We start from the raw sequence: 16,112 nt of genomic DNA, 5'->3' as shown, positions 1-16,112 counted from the left end.
CTCATGTCATGTCCCAGACATTTCTCAGTTCAGGCCTCACTCTCACAACCACTTCCTAACTGGACTGCCACCTCTGTTTTTGCCACCTTCAGTTTTCATTGTCCACAGCGCTGCCAGATTGATAATTTTAATATGCAAATTAGACCATGTCACTCTCATGCTTGAAATTCTTCAGGGGCTCCCCATTGTCATAAAGTCCATTCACACTCCTTGGGATGGGATCCTAAACTCGCCATTTCCTCTTCCCCTGTCAGCCTACTGTTCCAGACACATTGAAACCAGTTTCCCAGTTTTCACCCTTTTCATGCTTAAGTGCTTTTGTTAGTGTCTTTCCACTTTCAGGATGTCCTTATCTTTCTCTATTTGACAAACTAATTACTATTCTTTAAGATCTAAACTCCTTAAGGAGTTCTTCCCTGATTTTTCATTCATACCCTTTGGTGGTGACATAAGCTATGTATTTATACAGCTAAATACAAATCTGTCTTTTTTACCAGATTTTTGAGCTCCATGGAGTCAGGGATAAGTTATAATAAATGCTCAACAGTGATGATAATAATAATTACTGCTTATTGAGCACTTACCTTATGCCATTTACCTGTCCAAGTGTTATATTTGGACTAACTCATTTAATCTCTGTAATAACCTTATGGGATAGATTCTATTACTGTCCTCATTTTACAGATGAGAACACTGAGACTTAAAAAGGTTAAGTAACTTGTTGAAAGTCGTATGGTTAATAGACAGCAAAGTTCAGAGTTGAACCTGGACGTTCTGGCTCTGGAGTCCATGTTCTTTAATTTCATATGTCACAGTTGTTTACCATGATATTCTCTAAATGGTGTCTTTTGATGAACCCAAATTGTTAAGTTTGATGTAGTTAAATTTATGTCATTGTCTTTATATCTTGTTTAAGTTTTGTACCCTGTTTAAGAAGCTTTCTTCTATCCCAAAGTTATGACGATATTCTCCTGTTTTACCTTCTGGAAAATGTATTGTTTTTCTTTCATATTTAAGAATTAGGGAATCACCTGGAATTGATTTTTATGTATAGTACAAGGTAGGATCAAGTTTCATTTCCCCCCCCCCGCTATTGTCCTAACACCATTTATTGAAAGATTGTTCCTTATTGTTCTTTGGAACCACGCTAACCACAAACCAAGTGTCCATATATATGAGTGGGTCTGTTTCTGGGCTCTGTTCTGTTTCATTGGTTTGCTGTTTATCCTAGCTCCAGTACCACTTTTTCTTAATTGTTGTAGCTTTGTAGTAAGACTTTATATGTGATAGAGTAAATCCTCTAAGAATGCTTCTCTCTTTTCAAGAAAGCCTTTGCTGTTCTTTATCTTTTGTACCATTTTGTCTTTGTATTGTTTTTTGTTTTTTGGGTTTTTTTGTTTTTTGAGGGGGTCGCACTGCATGGCCTGCAAGATCTTTAGTTCCCCAACCCGGGATTGAACGCATGGCCCCAGCAGTGGAAGTGTGGAGTCCTAACCACTGAACCACCAGGGAATTCCCTGTATTTGTATTTTAGAATCAGCTTGTCAGATTCCCCAAAATGTGTTTTGGACTTTTGATTTGCATTGCATTTAATCTATAGATCAATTCAAATATTGTTATAGTATTGAATCTTCCAACCCGTGAAACAGTATTTCTGTTTATTTATGTCTTCTTTGATTTATTATAATAATGCCTTTAAAATACAGTTTTTAAAAATTTGAATACTCTCACACAAAAAAGTTGCAAATACAGTACGAAGAACTTTGACCCCCGCCCCAGAACTATTTGAAAGTAAGTTGTTAAATGGATGTCCCATCACCCCTGAATGTTTTATTATTATATATTTCCTGCAAACAAGGAAGTTTTCCTGTATACACACTATGCAACCATTAAAATCAGGAAATTAACATTGATGCATTAATACCATCTAATCCTTAGACTCTATTCAGGTTTTGCCAGTTGTCCCAATAATGTCCTTTATAGAAAGAGAATCTGGTTCAGAATCACATTTTGCATTTAGTTGTCATGTCTCTGTAGTCTCCTTCAGTCTGGAACAGTTCCTCAGTCTTTCCTTGACTTTTATGTCCTTGACACTTTTAAAGATTATAGGCTAATTATTTTGTAGAATGTCGCTCATTTTGTTTTTTCCTGATGTTTCTTCATGATTCAGATTATATATCTGGCCCGAATATCACAGAAGTGATTCTGTGTTTTTATCACAGAATTTTAATTTGTCCCATAACTGATGACATTTACTGTGATAACCTGATTGAGATGGTATCTGCCAGGCTTTTGTTGTTAAATTTTGTCTTTTTCCCTTCTTAATATTTTGTGGGGAGGTATTTTGAAGCTATGCTGAATCCCATTCCTCAACAAACTTTCAATTTATGTGTATCAGTAGTAACTCATGGTTTCCTGTTTTACTTAATGGATTATAATTCTTTACTATCATTATTTATTTTAATGCTCAAATTGTCCTTGATTTGGCCTGTAGGATTTTCTTTAAGCTGACTTCTGTGTTCTCTTGACATGTTCCTATCATTCTCTGAGTATTTTCTTCCTTACTTTCTGGCACAAAAAAGATGTTCCAGACTAATTTTCTATCTTCCCTGTCCTAGTCCCGGAATCAACCATTTTTCCAAGGAGGCTTAGTTCCTCTTAATGGAGAATAGTATTTAGAATCAATACCTGCTGCTAGGTGTACTTATTGCTGTTGGCTGTCATGGTGCCCAGGCCCTCTCAGAGCTAGGAAACGTATGAATGTAATATACATGTGTACATAAATGTGTATTCATGTCCATATTTCCATATGTATTTATTTACATAAATATTGAAAACCATGAGTTCATACTGATACCTCTATTTCCAATCTAACATCACAAAAATCATTCTGGTTTTCTCCCTTATCACTTTTCTAACTATTAATATTTTCCAACAGTGAGAAACCCTTTATATATATTTACTCATTTGATTAATCCTTCTGTATGTAATTAAGTTTCCCATCATCACCCACTTCCTTGTGTGCATGTCACCCTCATTACACTCAGCCTGGTAAACCTTGTGCCAGGCTGACCCCGCCCCCGACAATGTGGACTCCTTCCTCACCTTTCTTGGGCTCTGACTCTCCATGCTGCACTTTTCCACTGTATAGTTTCCCTCTTCATCCTGCTGGCTTTGATACCCCATGCCAGGTTGTCCCTTGGCTTGATGTATGCCCTCCATGTGTTGCTCAGGCTCTGATGTCCTGAGTTGACCCATTTGGTACAATACTTTTAACTAAAACACAGAGCTCATTTGATTTTTCCCTTCTAATGCCCCCTTTCTGTTCCAGAGTTCAATCTAAGATCCCATATTGCATTTAGTTATGAGAGTTCCTTGTTCTTTTCTTGTCTTTTGTGACTTTGACATTTTTGATGAGTATTAGTTATTTTGTAGATTGTCTCTCAGTTTAGGTTTATCTGATGTTTTCTCATGATTAGATTGAGATTATGTGTTTTTTGGCAAGAATACTACAGAAGTGATGCCGTTTCCTTCTCGGTGGGTCATATTGTGGGGGGGATGGTATGCATCAAGACATTTGTTACTGGTGATGTTAACCTTGATCACTGGATTAAGGTGGTGTCTGCCAGACATCTCCATCATGAAAGTACTGTTCTTCCCTTCATAGTTGATAAATATATTGGGCGAGATAACTTTGAGACTCTGCTAATATCCTGTTTCTCCTCAAACTTTTGCCCACTGTTTTTAGCTATCAGTATGCCATTGGTGGATCTTGCCTTCAGTAATTATTGCTGTCGCGTTTGTCTAAAGGTGATTTAAAAATTTCTTTCATCCCTATAATACTTATGAATTGTAACTCTTCTGAAGAAAGAGCTGTGCCTTCTTCCCTATTTATTTACTTATTCAAGTAATTTATTTATATCAGTATTGCACTCTTAGATATTTATTTTATTCTATGAATTATAATTCAGTACTATCAGTTATTCTGTTGCTCACATTCTTTAGGCTTTGGTTATTGGAACTCCTTCAGGTTGGCTCCTGTTTCCTTTTGACGTGCCCCCATTCTTTTTCAGTCACTTCCTATGTATGTATGTATCTGTCTAACTATCTAAAACCCTGAGTCCATATTGATACCTCCAATTCTAGTCCAACACCACATGGCTCATTCTAGCCTTCTCCCTTTCCTTATTTGTAATTTTTTTCCCTCGGACGGTGAGAAACCTGGTTCTCATAATCTACAATATATTCACTTGTTTGTAGTTACAGAATTGCTAAACTATACTCCTATGAAAACCAGATTTACAGTATTTGTGCAGTTTTTGTACAGTGTTTGTGTATGGTTATGTTTTGGTTTAGCCTTGCATTATCTAGTTAGAATACTGTTTTCAAAGTTAGTTGGGTTTAATTTTTTCTTCCTCATACCCTTCTTTGTGATTGTCTTATTCATTTGTAATACAGTTAGATTAATTTGTTACTGTTTATATTCTGTTCTGGGTTCCCCCTCTCCATCCTGGTTTGATTTAAAATTATTTATTTAGGGGGAGAATGTATGAAATGTTACTATGGTTCTAAAGAGTCTGAGTATATACAAAACAATAAATTCAGAGCAGTGTTGCTACCTCTGTATCCCTACTAACTCATTCCTGTTTTCCCTGATTTCCATCCTTTCCCACTGTGCTTTGTAGGTAACCAGTCTCTTTAGTTTATAGTTCATCCTTCTTCTATTTATTTTGCACAAACAAGCAGATGCATGTATATTTTCTTATATCCTCCTCTTTCTTCTTTTTTTCATTTAATAGTGTATCTGAAAAATCACTCAAAAGTGATCTTCCTTGTTCTCTTTTTTACACCTGCATTGTACTCCATGGTTTATTCAACCACCTTCCTCTGTCTGAGTATTGAGGCTCTTTCCAATATTTTGTAATTATAAGCAATGCTACAGTGAATAACCTTGTTCATGTGTATTTTTATATTGTTGGATGTTGCTTGATTTTTTGCATACTCAACCAACCTTGTATTTCTGGAATACACTGAACTTCGACTTGACGTATTACAGTTTTATAAAGGACTTTTGCATGTATTTTATTGCATTAGAATTGCCTTAAATTCTTTTCTCTCATAATAGTCTTGTCAGGTTAATATCCAAGTTATGTTGACCTTACAAGAGCTGGGGAGTATTCTTCTTTTTCGATTCTCTGGAATATTTTGTGTTAGATTGGCATTATTTCTTCCTTAAATGTTTGACAGAGTGCTCTGGTGAAATTTTCTGGGCCTGGAGTTTTCTTAGTGGGATGATTTTTCAATTATTTTTATATAGAGTATTTTTGTTCTACCAAGGGCACTTTCCTGTGGTCTTATCTAATAGTTACAGAACTATCCAAATTTTAAAATTTCTTCTTGTGGAAGTTTTGGTAGGCTGTAAAGAAAATTTTCCATTTAATTAAATTTTTCATTTCTATCATCATGGAGTTATTCATAACATTCTCTTATAAACTTCTGAAAGTGTGCATCTATTGTGATGTCCTCTTTCTCATTCATGATGTTAATGACCTGAGTCACCTCCTCCTATCAGTCTTGCTAGAAGTTCATCAATTTCATTAGTTATTTCAGGTAACCTAAAGTTGGTCTATCTTATTGTTTGCTCTCTACTTGATTGATTTATGTTCCTTATCATTTCCTTTCTACTTATTTCGAATTTAATTTCCTGTTATTTCAAACTTTTTGCTTTTCTAAATGTATGCATTTAAGGCTATAAATTTCGCTTTATTCACTGCTTTAAACTGCATCCAACAGTTTTCAATATGTCATGTTTTCATTTATGCAGTTTCAAATATTTTCTGATTTCTAGTGAGATATTTTTCTTTGACCAATAGATTATTTAGTGGTTTTTAAAAACTTTTTTCCAAATACCTGAGTATTTTCTAATTTATATTCTTATAGCTGATTTCTAGCTTACATTTTCACTGTTAATATACTGTGTGTGATTTAACTCCTTTGAAATTTGTTAAGACTTCTTTAGGGTCCATTATGTGGTCAATTTTTTGAAATAGTCTGTGTGTGCTAGAAAAGAACGTCTCTTTTACACTTTGTGTGCACAGAGTTCTATATATGCCCATTGGATCAAGTTTATTCATCAGGAATTGTTCAGATCTTCTAGGTTCTTACTTATTTTTCTGTCTGCTTGATCTATTGGTTAATAAGAGAGATGTGTTAAAAACATGTATGTATATATTTCATGTTTTTTTAGTTACATATAAATTTATATCTTCCTGATTAATTGAACACTTGTATTTACAAAGTGAGCCTCTTGAAGACTTTTTGTGATAATGTCTATTTTATGTGATTTAAATAACACCACCTTTTGGGAGTTAGTGTTTCTATGGTATATCTTTTTCTATACTCTTATTTTCAATACTTCTGTACCCTTATATTTAATAAGTATCTCTTGTAAGCATCATATAAAATCTTGTTTAAAAACCTTTCTTTTTTAGTTGGAGCATTTAGTTCATTTACATTTAATTTAATTATTGATGTTTTTAGGCTTAAAAATTTACCATTTTACCATCTTTCCTTTTTGTCTTACATATTTTGTTTCTTTTTTCTCCTTTTTGTCAATTTTTGGATTATTTTTTATTATTGGATTGTAAAATTTTATTATTTTGGAAGTTAAACACTTAAAAAAAAAAACCCTTTCAGTGATTACTCTAAAAATTATGACAAAATCCTTCAATTGTCAAAATCAAATGTTAGTTGGTAATTTTCTTTCCAAACAATGTAAGAACCTTAGAATTCTTTAACTCCATTTCCCCTTTCCCAGTCTATTTGCAGTTGTTTTGCATTTAATTTTGTATGCATTTATTTAAAACCTCACAAGATATTATCATTTTATGTAGTCAATATTCACTTAGTTTTACTCATGTACTTATCATTTTTGTTACTCTACATTTTTCCTGCTTCTACCACTTTCCATTAGACATTATTCTCTATGCATGGAGAATACCTTTACAAATTTTCTTTAATAAATATATGCTGATGACAAATTCTCTGATTTTTGTTTGTCTGAAAATGACTTTATTTCATCTTAATTCCTGAAAGGTATTTTTCATTAAATTCTAGATTGGAAGTTATTTTCTTTTAGCCATTAAGTATAGTACTATCTTGTCTTCCGGTCCCCACTGTTTCTTTTGTGACCTAGGACAATTTAATTGTTGCTTTTTTGAAAGTAATCTGTCCTCCTTTCTCTCTCTGTTCCCCACCCCCCACCTCCACCGCAACTATTTTTAAGAGATTTCCTCTATCTTTGGTTTGCAGTAAGTTTTGCTGGGATGTGCCTATCTGTGGGGTTTTGTTTGTTTGTTTTTGATTTATTCTGCTTAGAATTCTTAGGACTTCTGAAATCTGTGGCTTAATGTCTTTCATCTGTTTTGAAAAATTCTTAGCCAGATAGTGTTTCTATTCCATTCTCTCTTTTGTCTCTTTTTGGTATTCCAATCACATGCACATTACACCCTCTTACTCTCTATGTTGCTCTCCCTTTCTTCTATATTTTCTATCTCTTTGACTCATTGTCTTTTGTTCTGAAGAGTTTCTTCTGATCTCTCTTCCAGTTCTCTCACGGTTTCTTAGTTGATTTAATCTGCTGTAAGACTCATCCATTGAGTTCTTAATTTTGCTTATTATGTTTTTCAATTTTACAATTTATATTCAATTATTTAAAAAACGTATATCATTTATAAAATGGTTTCTAAGTCTCTGTCAAAGTTTCCAGTCTTTTGTTGAATGTATTAAGCATAGTTACTTTTAAAGTGCGGGATTGTTTGTTCAGCTATCTGGAGCTCTTGTTCTTCTGTTTCTATTGTCATGTGATTCTCATTTATGTGTGCTTGTCTCCTTGTATATCTTTGGTTATCTTTGCTTATGTGCTAGACATTGTATTTAAAATTGTTTCTAGAAATAATTTGGCAGCTGAGATTATGTTATCTTTCTACAGAAAAGACTTTCATTTGCTTTTGCTAGCTAGGTGCTTAGAGTCACTAAAAACCTGGGGGAGTTTTAACCCATTTCAGGCATCAAGATTTTTCTGGCCACCCACATGACTGAGCAATTATTTTAATTGTTTTATTCTTAATTCCAAGGTGCAGCCCTTTGAGGTCCCAATCAAAACTTGAGCTATTTGCCAGAGCCATCACTCTTGGTGGGCCCTGGTCTCCAATTTTTGGCCTGATAAGACTTTTTTTTCTTTTAATAGAGTTTATTTTTTAGAGTAGTTTTAAGTTCACAGAAGAATTGAGAGTTCCCATATGCCCCCTGCCCACACATACTGACAAGGCTTTTAAGAAATTGCTCAATCTACAACTTCTCTCCTGGAATGTACAATGCCTCCAGGAGGAAAGTGGCCCTATATACCATCTTCTAGATGTTTGTCTTTTCCTAGATTTTGGCCTGTTAATTCTTTACTACCTTGTTGTTTTCTGATGCCTTCAAAACAGTTATTTTTAATAATTATTTTAGCTTTTCTGATTATTCTCTGTGGGAAGGTAGCCTGCTATTATTGAACACATTTATTCCCTTTGATATAAATGGCTGTATTTTTGGAAAGGATAGAAAGATAAATCTATTGAGGAAATGGCACAACCAGAAACCTTTTCTGGTAGCATCATGGTTTAAAATTTTTGCTTCCAAATATGGAGATATATTGTAGAAATTAAGGTTTTAATTTTTATAAACTTTTATTCCAGCTCGTGATGCTGATGAGCGAGAGAAGTGGATCCATGCCTTAGAAGAAACTATTCTTCGACATACTCTTCAGCTTCAAGTAAGAGTCTTTACATGGCTTCTGGATAGTTCATTAGGGTCTTTTTTTTTGTTGTTTTCTTTTTTTTTTTTTTAAATAACTGATAGGATGTAAGGAAAACTTTTAATTTCTGAGTTGTTTATTTTTGCCTTTACAGTGTTATAATATATAGTAAAGTTATAGTCATTTTCTTCTGCTTAAAATACTGATTTTTGTCTAGAAACAAGACAGTGCAAGGCAATGTTGAAAGTGAAATGCTATGTTAAAATTAAAATGTGCCAAGTTCATTTTTAAAATTTAGTATCTATAGTTGGTTATTGGTATAGCCAAATTATATAATAATGCACAATAATAGATAAGTGCTGAGAAGTTAACCTACTTTTCTTGTTACAGGATTTGGCAGTTACCATGTGTGTTGGGTAGTACTCTTAGGGATGAAAGTGAAAGAAAAAACCCAAACTGGTTTAAAAGAAAAAAGCACATCTAGCTTGGGTGTGGTTTGAAGTAGGCATTTAAACAATGTCATGAGGACCAAGATCCCTCATCTCTATTTCTAGGTCTTAGTTCTTCGGGGTTGGCTTCATTTTTAGATAAGTTCTCCCTTTGTGGTAGTAAGATGGTTGCAGCAATTTCAGCCTTCCATTGGTGGAACTCCAAATCTATAGGAGGCTATTGCTCTTTCTGGATTAAGAGGATTAGTGCTGATACCTCAGCTTCAATCACTTTCCTGGTCCTGACCAATCACAATTTCATAGCTGTATGTTCTTCCTCTGGAAATGGGATGTTATCTGCTTCATCAGAAATACGTAGCTTATAGAGTAGAAGGTGGTTCCCCCAACCCCCTTGCCCCCAAGCAAAGTCGGACTAGGGAAAAAAAGATCCTAGATAACAAAAACAACAAATGTCTACTCTACCATACTAAAGATAGTTTTCTATGTTTATTCTCCACTGAAAGAGCTTGTATTGTGGCATATAGAGAGGATTTTATTTTATTTTGATTTACAGGATTGAATCCTAGAAAGCTGATGTTTTATAGTCCTTTATCTCTACTTAACTTGCCCAGGAATTGTCTTGATTAGACAAGTTAGTATAGGACATCCCAGATCCTATAGCGAACTCCCCATCACTTTGAAAGTTATTCAAACAGAGGCTTAAAAAACATTACATGAGGAAGTTGTTATGAAGAGACTGTAAGAAATGAATATGGAGTTGAACTAGGAGATCTGTAAGTTACTCTGTGAGCTATGCTTTTTTTTTTTTTGTGAGCTATGCTTTTTAAAAGCAACTTCATAATTTCTATGAAGAATCTCTATGAATTCTTTTTAATGAATTTCTTCATAAGTTTCCTTTTTTTTTTTTTTTTTTTGCGGTACGTGGGCCTCTCACTGTTGTGGCCTCTCCTGTTGTGGAGCACAGGCTCTGGACGCGCAGGATCAGCAGCCATGGCTCACGGGCCCAGCTGCTCCGCGGCATGTGGGATCTTCCCCGACTGGGGCACAAACCCGCGTCCCCTTCATCGGCAGGCGGACTCTCAACCACTGCGCCAGCAGGGAAGCCCCATAAGTTTCTTTTTAATTTAGGCAGTTTTATAAATGACTAGCATCATTTTAGCAAATTTGTGATCCAGTAAGAAGATAAGTATATTAAGATTCAGATTAGACTGAATGTGGCAGATGAGATTCCCTCCACAGTTGGTTAGACTGATATTCAAGTCTCTATGTGATCTATTCTCAGACTGCCTTTCTAGACATTTCCACCACTGTACCCCTACATAAACCTACTAGAGTGCTGCCCTTTACTTGCTTTCCTCTGAACACATCTTTTCATTTCTGGTCTCTACATTCTTGTACATGATGCTCTGTCTCTCTGTAATGCCATCTGCCTCCACTCTGCCTTTGCATTCTGCCTCTTTTCTTCAAAGCCCAGTTCAGAACTGACCTCTTCCCCTGACCTACCCCTCCTCCCCCACCCCCCAAACTCAGTGATCTCTTTCCTTTGAATGTTACTCATTGCACAGTTCACTGAATCCTTACCATATTCTTTTTGTTATCCTTTAGAGTATATATAATTCCCACCTCGTCGGTTAGGATGCAGACTCCTTAAGGTCAGGTACTTAATTTGATCCAGTTTTGGAATATATGAGCTTTTGCTTTGAAGAGAATTTACATATCTTTGGGAATAACAAGAAGAAAAAGATAATTTTGGGAAGTCTTAGACTCTGATAGCTTTGATATTTTAAAATACATGTAGTAAAATGGGAAGTCAGACTCTGATAGCTTTGATATTTTAAAATACATGTAATAAAAAGAGTTATTTTTATATATATATATTTTTAAAGTTAATACATGCAGAAGATGGGACATTTAGAAGTATGTAATTAAATGTTGATTTGATTGGCAAAAAAAAGTAAAGATTTTCTTCCCAGAGATGGTGAAGTATGGTGAAGGACTTGACTCTGGAACCAGAATGTCTTGGTTTGTATCCCAGTGCCACCACTTATTCTTGACATTACTCTGAGTTCCAATGTCCTCATCTATAAAATGAAGATAATAAAAGTACCTAATTTACAGGGTTGTTTTGATGATTAAATGAGTTAAATGTAAATTTGCTGAAATAATGCCTAGCTATAGTAATAACTTGGCAAATTTTAAGCCATTACTAATGCAACTACTACTCTTACCATTCCCACCCCCTGTACATTCTCAATGGTGCTCTCAATGGCATTCTAAATGGTGCTCGATAAATGATAGTTAAATAAAGAAATAATTGAAGGAATTAATGAACAAACACATGATGTATAGATTGCTTTTATATTGCTCTTTATTGAGAACTTTGAGATGTATTGTTTTTCCTGGCCTCATTAGATTTTATTTTTGTATCATGTAGGAAAATAGATGTGTTTTGTTTTTCTCCCTTGAAGCCCTTTGTTTCCCAAAGGAAGTGATTGCAATGTAGATGTGTCACTTCTTCCACAGGTAAAATGGTATGAAGTAGCCAGTTACTTGGGGTTCCTACAACAAAGGAAAATTCCGCTAAGGAATGTTGCCAATGTTGTTGCTGTTACTGAGGGCAGACAAATTTCTGGCTCCTAAATTGGAATTTAGGATTCAAGGATTCCTTTTTTTAAATAAATTTTGTTGTAATAGTGGTGGCCTGTCTATCTTGAACTCTTGGGAAACAACTAAAAACAAATGATCCAATTTTATAGATGCTAAAGATTATTCCTTTAACTGCCAAAAATTTATTTTAACTGTGTTTTTATGGAAAACTTTTAGAACTTATATTTTCCTGCCTTCTCTTTATAAAAATAAAGTTTAAAACTTAAAAAAAATAGTTCATGCTCAATTCAGAACATATAGAGAATACAGAAAAGTTATTTATTTGGTAAATATTTATCAGACACTTATATGTTCCATGCACTATACTAGTTGTAGAGGATATAATTGTGAATAAATGACATATTGTCCTTGTCTTTATGGAGCTCAGCCTAGTATAAAGAAGAAAATAAAAATCATGGGAATTGAATTTTTAAAAAACTACAGTAATGTCATAAGTAAGTCATGATCCAAAAAAAATTTAGCTATGTAGGAGTATATAAAATAAAAGCAATAGTTTTTCCTACACCCCTTCTTTAGAGAAAAACATAGAGTTCCAGTTTGTTAACATCCTAATCCTAATGTAAAGTTAGTGTGCCTAAAAGCTGGAGCATTTAAAATGAAGAGTAATCACACAATACAAAGCCGTTTTATCCATCTTGTGGCAATGAGCTCTGTACTTCTAACCAGTTTTGGCAACTCACGTGGTTTTAATGAAACCTGTAAATTGTTTCAGAAGAAAGTTAAGTGACCAATGCAGAATTTAACTGTAAAAATTAGGGCAATAGCACCTTTCTCATATAATTTAAAAATTGAATGGTACTAAAAGGCTTATAATAGAAAAACATTAGCCTTCTGCCCCTCTGCTTTCTCTGTTTTCCTTGTTAGACTACCCATTTTCAACCTTTTTAGCTGTGTATACTGCTATATTTGTAGTGTAGTACCTGGCATTTCAGTCATTCATTAGACATTTATTAAGCAGTTAATACATGCCAGTCTCTGTGTGAGGAGATGCTAAAGATACAGTGATGAATAAGCAGTACACTATCATAATCATTGTGGGGTTGTGTAGAGGGTATTCATTCCTAACCTTGAACCAAATATTTTTTTGTTTGTTTGTTTCATAATGCATTATGAATTGCAAATAATTTATATAGAAACTTCTGGAACATGGTGGTCCTGATCACAAGTTAGGGACTGCTTCTGCTGTATGCCAAATGGTATATTTATTCCATCTGGCTAAATTTTCTATGTGAAAATTTATTGGCTGACTTTAATTTTGAGACTTCTGGGTACTGGTCAGACAAAATAGTGGAGCTACATATCCTGCTTCCAAGAGCTGTCCTTTAATATTGTCTGCTCTAATCATTGGGCCTAAGTTGCTAGGCAAATTCCTAGGGACACTATGCGTTTTTTTCCCCTATTTTTGCTGCTTCTTTTCGTCTACTGTAATCAAAAGTATTTGTCATCTATCTCTAAAATGACATAAGAGTAGAATGTGATTTATAGGTAAACATTACTGGACTCTCTAGCAGAAATAATATTTTTGAAAGTAGTACATAAATTCTGTATAGTTAAAATGCTCTTTTCATCTTAATAGCTATAGGTAAAGTTGGCCTATTTTTTAGTCAATAGACTTCCTGTCATTTTTAAAGATCCCCCCTCACCCTGAACCTTAATGTTTTGATTTTTCTCAGATTGTGTTTTATACATTTTTTTGTGAGATGCAGCAAGAGGGAAATTTGGAGGTGTGCGGTTTTTTTTTTTAAGTTTTTCTTGTTTTGTATTTGTTTTTCAATCTTTTCCTCCAGGTTTATTGAGGATAATTTGACATAGATCACTGTATAAGTTTAAAGTATACAACATGGTGATTTTTTTAAAATAAATTTATTTATATTTTATTTTATTTTTGGCTGTGTTGTGTCTTCGTTGCTGCACACGGTGAGTGGAGACTACTCTTCATGGTGGTGCGCGGGCTTCTCATTGAGGTGGCTTCTCTCATTGCAGAGCACGGGCTCTAGGTGTGCGGGCTTCAGTAGTTGTGGCACGTGGGCTCCGTATTTATGGCTTGCGGGCTTTAGAGCACAGGCTCAGTAGTTGTAGAGCACGGGTTTAGTTGCTCCACATATGTGGGATCTTCCCAGACCAGGGCTCGAACCCGCATCCCCTGCATTGGCAGGTGGATTCCTAACCACTGCGCCACCAGGGAAGTCCCCAATGATGTTTTTTATGCTTCTTAATCACTATATTCCATTCTTTTCTTGAACAACAAAAGAAATTAAGTAATTTAATTTAATCGCTTAGTAGCTTTAGTTATGTAGTTTGAAAAGTATCGAAGACCCCTTTGATACATGGGTTGGAAGTCAGTTGTCATATATGACTTTAAGGCATTGGTCACTTAATTTTCTTCTAAACAACTTGTAGATTTCTTTAAAAACACTTGAGTGTTTTTAAACATAAATTTGAGTTTTTTTCAACACAAATTTGGTTAGAAGTCCTATAGTTTTTTGGGATAAAATGGGTATGTTGCCTTGTATTGTTTAATTACTTTTCATTTTAAATGCTACATCTTTTGTGCACACTCACTTTACACTAGGACTAGGAAAATGAGAATTATATGTCTATAACACAGTTATCTCTAATATGAAACTGTGAAAAGGTAGACTCTGGACTGTAGCTATATTATTAAGAGACTGTCATAAGTCATATTCTCTATTGCCATTACACCAGTTTTAACACTTAGATCTATCAAAAGAAACCCTAATTATAATTGGTTCCACTAAATTTTTACTAGGACTTAACTATTTACACTACACTGTCAAAAATGATAGTGCCTTAGATTTTGAAGCTACTGACCCGTGATGATGATGATGATGATGATGATGATGATGATGATGATGATGATGATGGAAGATTTGGAGGACACTTAAAAAAAATCTGATATTTTGGTATGTACTGTGTCTTTTTTTAAATAAATTTATTTATTTTTTGGCTGCATTGGGTCTTCGTTGCTGTGTGTGGGCTTTCTCTAGCTGCGGTGAGCGGGGGCTACTCTTTGTTGCGGTGTGTGGGCTTCTTGTTGTGGTGGCTTTACTTTGCTGCGGAGCACAGGCTCTAGGCATGCGGGCTGCAGTAGTTGTGGCACATGGGCTCAGTAATTGTGGCTCGTGGGCTCTACAGCTCAGGTTCAGTAGTTGTGGCGCATGGGGCTCAGTTGCTCCACAGCATATGGGATCTTCCCGGACCAGGGATCGAAACTGTGTTCGAACCATGTTGCCTGCATTGGCAGGCGGATTCTTAACCACTGTGCCACCAGGGAAGTCCTGGTGTGTACCGTTAAGTACAAAGTCCTTGATGACCCTATGGGTCTTTCTGTCTTGTTATGGAGTGAGAAAGAACACATGAAAATCACATGAAAGAACTGGTAATCAGGAATTACATAAATTAGTATTATGTCTCTTACAGGGTCAATTAGTACAATATATAGACAGAATTAGAGGTGTAGGCTTTTTTGCCCCTTGGCCTGGAGAACTGTTTGATCAGCCAATATTGAATTAAGCCCTCTGAGCTGCTCTGGCACAAAATTAACTGCTAGAAAAGCAGATATTAAAGGAAAACTGTAAAGGGTATTAGTGGAGGTTCTTAGACATTGACCTTGTCCATCTGGCAAAATTAATGTATTTTTCTCCATCACTGCTTATAGTTTAATTGATGCTTATCATAGAATTGATGTTTATTTTCAGACTCTGTTACCGTAGGAAATCCATTATTGAGCACCTAATATGTGCCAGGCATTTGGCTAAATTGAGGCTTTGATGAACAAAATCAGATAGATCCTTGCCTCTTTACCTTTTACAGTCTAGTGGTGAATATAAAACATTAAAGAAGTATGCAGACAGAAAACCTTCAAGTTGCAGACTTTCAAAGATGCAAACGTGCATTCCATCAACATCAGTCATGAGTGAAATCGCAGTTTACCCTCTGTCTCCTATTGCTGATGATCCTTCAGCTCTACCATCTCCCAGCTCCTCTCCCTCCTCCAGTCAGTAACTCTTCTTGCCTGTTCACTCGATGCCAGCCCCTGTATGCCAGCTGTTGTACTGTACTACTGTACTTTTCAAGTTACTGTACTGTAAGATTAAAAATGTTTTCTTTATTTTTTGTGTTTGTTTTTTATGTATTATTTGTGTGAAAAATATTATAAACCTATTACAGTACAGTGC

General features: G+C 35.0%; 1 protein-coding gene across 2 annotated transcripts in view; it reads left to right on the top strand.

The window, feature by feature from the left end:
- The window catches only part of OSBPL9 (oxysterol binding protein like 9), a 169,705-nt gene that overhangs the window by 91,127 nt on the left and 62,466 nt on the right, over positions 1-16,112 (top strand). For both annotated transcript variants that reach the window (XM_082834100.1, XM_082834102.1), the window contains one exon: positions 8,739-8,815. In XM_082834100.1, coding sequence (XP_082690226.1) covers positions 8,739-8,815 — 77 coding nt within the window. The remainder of the gene's footprint in view (positions 1-8,738; positions 8,816-16,112) is intronic.

This window comes from Leucopleurus acutus, assembly GCF_964270905.1.
Source record: "Leucopleurus acutus genome assembly, chromosome: 2".
NCBI lineage: Eukaryota > Metazoa > Chordata > Mammalia > Artiodactyla > Delphinidae > Leucopleurus > Leucopleurus acutus.
This window is presented reverse-complemented; position numbering and strand designations above follow the sequence as displayed.